The following is a 7,814-nucleotide window of genomic DNA, read 5'->3' on the forward strand; positions in this document are numbered from 1 at the left end:
CTTGAAATTTGTACCCACGACCGTTGAGTCGTGCAGTGTCGATATATTTATCGCTATAGTAATTCACTGAATAATTCGGTTAAATCTGTATGCTGACATTGCTAACAAATTAGAGATGCCTCTGGCAAGATTTTACTTCACAGCTCATGAACTCTATCGCGATATTCGGGAACAGGATTATTTTTGTTATGTTAATACTTTTTTAGATATCAAATCGCTTCCAATGGCCTTTTCGACGGGTTTTTGTCGAGGTTTGCCTGATTGAAGAAGTTTACTAGTTAGCTTTTGTTAGGCATTACCTGAAATGCGGGAGAAAGGAACACAATAAACTTATAATTTATAAAATCTTTTTTTAAATTTCATTTTCTCTATTTCGTCTATTGTTTCTTTTGACACTTTTGTCCAGTTAATTGCTAATTAGAGCATAAAAGCAGTTCATTTTATAGGATTTTCTTATATCCTAGCGCCCATTGTGGTCGCACGATCGATCACCGGAATTTTACGCGAAAGTAAAAGATGATGGTGCAAAATGGATATAAATTGAAATTTTTTGTTTCTTCTTTATTAAAAAAGTGTTTTCAACAAATCTTATCTTAAGGAATATACAAATGTATTTACAAGAACAAAAACAAACAAGAGCAAACAAAAAAGAAGTTGCTGCAAAAATTATTTATATACATTTTATATACGCATATAAGCTGATGATTGATTTACACACACACAGAGAGAAATATGGTATGATATGACACGGTTCTATCACATAATATAAAAACAAAAAAGAAAATAGGAAAAAAACAAATCAAAATAAACGAAAAAGTATATACATTTATAGATATTACGTACTTCACAAAGGCAGTGATGCGACGAGGGACAGTGATAAATAAGAAAAAAAAAAAAAATGTGTAAAATAGGAGAAGACCCATAAATGATACATAAGCCCAGGAATGATACAATATTTTTCTGTTTGTTATGAATGGATATAAATAAGGGATACAAGCGTCTGATGAACTCCCTTCTCATCAAGTGAGAAAGCCGTAATTTTAATACGTAGCATTTTTACGTGCACGAGTTCACGTCACTTGCTTCATTAAATGAATATATGAAAAAAATTAATGTTCCTTTTTTGTTAAATAAAAGATTCGGAGATAATATCAACCACATGTAGAGTTCGGTTGAAATTTATCATGGCGCATGGAGTTCCTTTAGTATGTCCTAATTGAGATTGAAGAGGATCTTTCACTTACTGTAACGAAAGAATGTCGATATTTGAAAACAACGAATTACGAGAAGAATAGTGAGAGATATCTCTCCTTTTCGAACTGACATTACGCTTTCTTCGTAGTACGCTTGGTAAGGGTTTTTGTGGAATCTCGACTGTTGATGACCTCTGCATGGAAACCCGTTTCCCAGTCGGCGTAATATTTGACTGTGCGCACATTGCCATCTGGTTCAACTAGCGAGTATTCGCCTTTAACCACATCACCGTCCCGTTCTTCACGTTGATGTTTTATATCACCAGTGTGGGGATCATTGACGCCATATTCAAAGGCGTAACGGGGGTGATGATCCTTAAAAAAATATTGAAAGTACGTGAATATGAAGGACAGTAAAGAGATATTATAGAAAATTTGTCTATACTCACAAAGTATTCTAAATGATTTTCTGTTAAGATTTTGAGGGCAGCTGGTTTAACTGCTGGCACGGCTTTCAAGTAGGTTGCAGGTGTATACGCATGAGATGCTAATGCTGGCGTAGCTGGAGCGTAGCGATAAAATCCAGCACCATGTGGTCCTATTCCGCCAATACCGTGGGCATAACCGCTCAAATCGTCAAGGGAACTTTTTTGTAGACCACTGGAGGAGCCCGACAAGTGTATTGAATGTGCCAAAGGACCGTGATAGGACGCTGGAGACGACCCATATGTAGGATGGCCTATCGCAAGAGCTCCATAATAACTGCCTAATTAGGATTCACAAATTTAGGATATTCTAAACGGTTTTCTCCTCCAAAATATCATTTACCTGCGTGTGATTGTAGACTACCGGACTGTAGAGTTTTAATGTCTCCCACTACCCCGAACTTATTAGTTACTGAAGCCACGCCTTGTGAAACCAAAGGTATGACTGACTTAGTTAAGAAAGCACCGCCTCCGTACTGATGAGAAAGCAAGCCAATACTGCTGACATGTGAACCACTTCCTGAATATTTTCCAGCACCAGTGCCGCCATAAGCTGCTATTTTTGCTCCATATGTCAACGCTGGTGCCACTTTTGTGATTGCTGGTGCAGTGACTAAGGCAGCTGGCGCTGCAATATATTGGTGAGAAATTGCACCTTCCGAAGAAACACTCTTTATTGCAGACGTTTCTAAGGTTGCAGTTTTCGTTAATGCTGGACCAGCGGCTGCATGCGTTAACGTTGGAGCAGCCGATACTGCTAGCTTCGCGGGAGCCACAACAACTTGAACGCCATGAGTAGCTGGAGAGGGAGCCGCGTAAGCAAGAGTTTGAGGTGCCGGTTTTGAAAAATATTGGTGAGATATAGCCCCTCCAGCGCTCGAGTAATGGTTGGCACTATGACCTGAATAGGAAGAATCAACTTTTATCGCTGCTGGCGCTGAAATGTAATGTGATACAGGGGGAGCAGCAACTGCAGCTACTTTCGTAACCGCAGGGGCAGCGTATGACAGTAATTGCGCTGCAGGTTTAGAAACGTATTGATGGGATACAGCTCCTACCGACGCGGCAGAAAAATGACTGGCACCTTCGCCGGAATATGTAGCCACTTTTGTAATACTTGGTGTTGAAACATACTGAGTAACTGCTGGGGCAGCGACCGGGGCTACCTTGACCACAGTTGGGGCTGTATATGAGACTAGTTGGGGCGCTGCAACAGCGGCTACTTTTGCTATGGCCGAAGCAGGGTATGAAACTAGTTGAGGGGCCGGTTTTGAAACATATTGGTGTGATACAGCCGTTCCCTCAGAAGCTGTAAAATGGCCAACACCCTCTGCAGAATATGCTGCTTTAGCAAAAGCTGGAGCAACCGCTGGAGCTACTTTTGTTACGGCTGGAGCGACAACTGTCGCTGGAGCAGCGTATGAGACCACTCGAGCAGTAGGCTTAGAGAAGTACTGATGTGAAGAAGCTGGGATTGGGAATGCAGCTACTTTACCTACGACTGGAGCTGAAACATATTGAGTAACAGCCGGACTAGCAACTGTAGCGACTTTCGTCACCGCCGGAGCTGCATAAGCGACTAATTGCGGCGCCGGCTTAGAAACATATTGATGCGATACAGCTCCTACGGAAGCCGAATAATGGTTAGCATCGCGTCCAGCATAAACTGCTCCAACCTTTGCAACGGGAGGAGTGGAAACGTATTGAGTGAACGCTGGAGCAGCCACTGGTGATATTTCAGCAGGTGCAGCATAAGCAATAGATGGGGCCGGCTTGGAAATATATTGGTGAGATACTGCACCTCCAGCAGCTGAATAATGACTGGCGGTTTCATCGGAATAGGCTGCTAATTTTGTTACAGCTGGTACTGAAACATACTGGGGGATCGCTGATGCCACGGGAGCAGTATATGTTGCGACCTTGGTTACGGCAGGAGCGGCGTAGGCTAGTACTTGAGCAGGTGGCTTCGAAACATACTGGTGTGAAAAAGCTCCTTCAGTGCCGAGCTTACCCACTGATGATCCACTGGACAAAGTGGTGATTTTCGTTACTGCGGGGGTTACAATAGCTTGGTGAACAGGCTGCGCAGTGGCTATCGCAGCTATTTTTGCGGGTTGAACATGTGCTGTCACTTGTAATGCGGGTCGTGAAACATACTGATGCGATACTGCTCCCCCATCAATGTATTGGGCTCCATGAGTTGAAACACTCGTTATTTGAGCGGGAGTTGGTACATAATGAGAAGCAGCTGGAGCTGAAACATACTTGGCCGGTTGTGAGACATATTGATGAGACAGACCACCATATTGCTCTTTTGAATAACTGCTGACGTCGTTGCTGGATAAGTAAGTTTTTGTTAAAGAAGGAGCATAAGACAAAAGAGCAGCAGGTGCAGTGACAACAGATTTCGTGACGAGCGGTTGCGCCGCAAAAGTATTACCGTGGGCATAAGTGGAAAGCTTGGCTATAGTTGGAGTTCCATACGAAACCTTGGGTGCATAAGCATTAAATGGAACATATCCAGGTGAACTGTATGTTTCTAGTTTCGTAAAACCGGGGGATGATTTAGTGAATGTATATTCAGGTGAGGTAAAAGACTCAAGTTTAGTAGCAATTGCCGGCTCGTTGGCGTAGGTTTCTATTTTAGAAAACCCTTGCCCTGAATGGCCATAGGAATAACCGGGGCTTTGATATGCAACTTTTGCTGAAATAACAGGTGTTACTAGATTTTTAAATTCTATGCCAGAAGGGACGACAGCAGCATATTTCGAAGCAGGCGATTTATCAGCATATGTAACGCCACCTCCTTTAGCGTATGTTACTGATGGCTGATAAGATACGGTTTTTATTGGAGTCACATATTTAGTAATATCTAAACCTCCTCTACCATGGGAATAACCACTTAGGCCCGCTGAAGATTCATAGGAAACAGATGATGAACCTTCTGAAGCGTATTGATATTTGTCACTTTCGGAATGAGTGTACACGCTTTGGCTAGGTGTTACAGAAAATTTCACCTGCGGGCCATGTAAGGTGTAAGCCGCTGAGGCTGGATGTACGCAATCTGGTAACGAGGCGTGAGATAACTCAGCCAATACTGTGACGCAAAGGCACAGAAAAGGTATTATTGCCTGTATGGAAGAAACGCTAAATAAGTTCAAAGATAGATCCACGAGGCGGCGAGACGAATTATGATGAATTATGTTTGTAAAGTGTATTACCTTTTTTAAAGGAATATTTAAACGTTAACAAATGAAAAAACTATTTCCTAATCTAAATATGTAAGGCCTTTTTTATTAATTGTGGAGATATTACTAGACTGATGAGAACTGTATATACAAGAGTCTGATATTGTTATATCGAATTGGCATCTCATATAAAGGAGACATAGTTAAATTTTGTTATTATTTAAATTATTTTCAGCTTGTTCCTGTTGTCTCTTTTGTCATATCAACATCATGGTCTAATCACATATCGGAAAAATAGATGAATGAACGGAAGTAAGCGGATTGATCCAGAGACTTAATAATGCGGACTGTTCAGAAAGTTTGTAGCTTCATACATTGATTCTCAATGGAGATATAAATCTCACTTGTCACCTTCTGTTCCTCATTTTAATTAAGTTAATTTAACCACCTTAATTCCGAATTAAGAACATAAACTGCGGAATAACCAGATACCGCTTTATAAACTTCAGAACACACAAGGGCTCAAAATCGTCAAAGAGATGGCATTGATTTTTTATAAAATAGAAGAAAGCTTTTGAAAATTGTTATTTAATAAGAGAACGGATCAATTCACAAATAGTTTACGTGATACAGCGATATTGCGAATTTATCAAATTTAATTACTACTGTGTTCAAAGCTGAAAAGTATATCCTTACTCATATGGTTTCATATAGCTAAGATAATAATACGCACGAAAAAAATAGGATACATTTGTATTCGTTTCATTACTCGCTCAATTGCACGTAGACTTTTTGATCTGTTCCGGAGAATAGCATTACACGAATTATAATATTTGATTGGTGACGTAACATCACCTAACATTAAATTAAATTCTAAGGTAGTTAAAACGTTTCTCGAGTCCCACTTCGTAAACATATTTACACTAATTTACTCGCCATTTATAAATGATTTTAAAACAAGCTGTATCGGTTCGTTTTTTGGGAATAGAAGCGTATAATTTATCGATTGTTAATAATCCCGTTAATAATCCCGTTATTAAATAATTACTTTCTTCAAGACGCAATACCTTCAGAAAAGGAACATCATTTTATTAATGGCGCAATGAGCGCAGTCTACCGGCGCTAATATAAAGCCAGAGGTTTTTAACAGCAAGAGATACATTACCGAAAGATTAGTTTGATAAATGGTATGATTTTAGTCAATTTAAGCATTTTCTAAAGAAAGGCTTGCATAGGACCTGTTTTGTTTACAAAATTTTTCTGTGAAAAGAAACCTATCTAGAGATCATGATCTCAATTGTAATATTTAGAAATTATTTGTTATAAAGTTTTCTCGTTATGAAATGAAGTCATGAATTTCTTTGCTCGTCAACTAGACAACTCATGCAGATATGCTAGTCTGCTGCAGAACACAAATAAAGTAATGTACGCGCGTATCAAATGTGTTCCCGACGGGGCGTAAATTGACGATGAGAGTGTTTTTGCTGGTTAACTTAAGGAAAGCGTTTATAATATGTCGATGACTAATATCTTTTATTTGAATTTGTAATTGAATCGTTGTAAGCCCACTCACCTTCATATTCAATATTGATGATTGAAAAAATAAGTTCACTTGAAAATGTTTAAAATTTCAATTTCTCGTGTTATAATATTTACGTAAAATAATTCTTTAGATTTATGTACGTAAATTTGAGGAGTTATGTATGCGCTTTTTTGTAACAACCAACAAACACACACGCACGAACATAAACAGGCACACGCACGCATACACAAACACTGTGGCACTAAGTAAATCCTTATTTAATATGATAATGGATCTGTAATCCTTTAAAAATCCATTTGCACATGCGGGTATTAGAGAAATTTTTTTATTTTTTGCGTTAAAGACGAAAATATAAGCGAAAACGAAAAAAAAACAAAACCAAATCCTTTTTGTTTATTGAAACGTTTATCGTAACGATATAATAATAATGGTGATGATAGTTGATGTTGATGAAGTAATCGCATATAGTCGAATTAACCGTATGATATTATCGTTTGTGGAGCGTGTTGAGCTCCGGTGATGTAGAGCACCGCGAGATACTGATGGCCAGCCAGGCCCTATAAACGTTTATATACGGTCAAACGGACTTGCAACCAGCAACACATTAACTGAATGACTTACTGTAATCCCAGTTTGTATGTTGTGCGAACACGCACAATATATATTAGATATCAGATAAATTTGCAGCCAGCTGCCATACAGCTTCAGCGAAAAACACATGCATGTTTGTTATATTTGTTGCCGCCACAAAAACGACAACAGTTAAAATGTTTCTAATGCTCAAAATATGGTTTAAAAATAAGTTATCACTGGAATTGTATGTTGTATGTGTAAGATGTCGTATCGTGTCGATATACATACTTACACGCACAAAATCTAATATTCTCAGTTATAGCGAAACAAAAAAAAAAAACAAAAATATAGAGTAAGCCCAAGGCATGAAACGCTTGCTTTTATAAACAAACAAAAACAAAATAAACAAGTAAGAAAATTATATTCGGTCATTACCGAATCTTTTAGACCTATCATTATTATTCTAAAAAAGACAAAACAAGTAAAAGAGCAATACTTTCATGCTCTATAATGTGCGGAGTGGAGTGGTGCGGGTGATTTTTTCTATTTTTATAATAAAAGTTTTTATTATGTATGTGAACGTTGTAGGTGTGACTTTGAAAAGTTTAGGCCGCTTCCAAGTTCTTTTGCACATTTATAGGCGATATATTAATTTTCGTTGACAGGAGAATGTTTACCACAGATACTTTACAATTGTGCAGGCGAACAGACTGACATGTTTAGGTGAATTCCAATTGGAAGCCGGGCAAGAATATATAGACTCTATGGCGTTTTTGAAGCTTGTTTCTGCAGGTTATAAAGGTATTGAAACAAGATTAAATTTTGATATACT

The 7,814-nt window shown here is 38.6% G+C and overlaps 1 protein-coding gene across 1 annotated transcript; it reads right to left on the minus strand.

The window, feature by feature from the left end:
• Positions 1-905: 905 nt before the first annotated feature.
• Positions 906-6,784, minus strand: LOC119637997. Its single transcript, XM_038034503.1, has 5 exons — positions 6,440-6,784; positions 2,022-4,809; positions 1,643-1,959; positions 1,325-1,568; positions 906-1,243 (listed from the first exon to the last, which is right to left on the minus strand). Exons 1-4 carry the CDS (start codon positions 6,443-6,445, stop codon positions 1,326-1,328), a joined length of 3,354 nt encoding a protein of 1,117 aa, XP_037890431.1. The 5' UTR covers positions 6,446-6,784; the 3' UTR covers positions 906-1,243; position 1,325.
• Positions 6,785-7,814: the final 1,030 nt, after the last annotated feature.

The sequence above is a fragment of the Glossina fuscipes genome, unplaced genomic scaffold (assembly GCF_014805625.2).
Source record: "Glossina fuscipes isolate IAEA_lab_2018 unplaced genomic scaffold, Yale_Gfus_2 61, whole genome shotgun sequence".
NCBI lineage: Eukaryota > Metazoa > Arthropoda > Insecta > Diptera > Glossinidae > Glossina > Glossina fuscipes.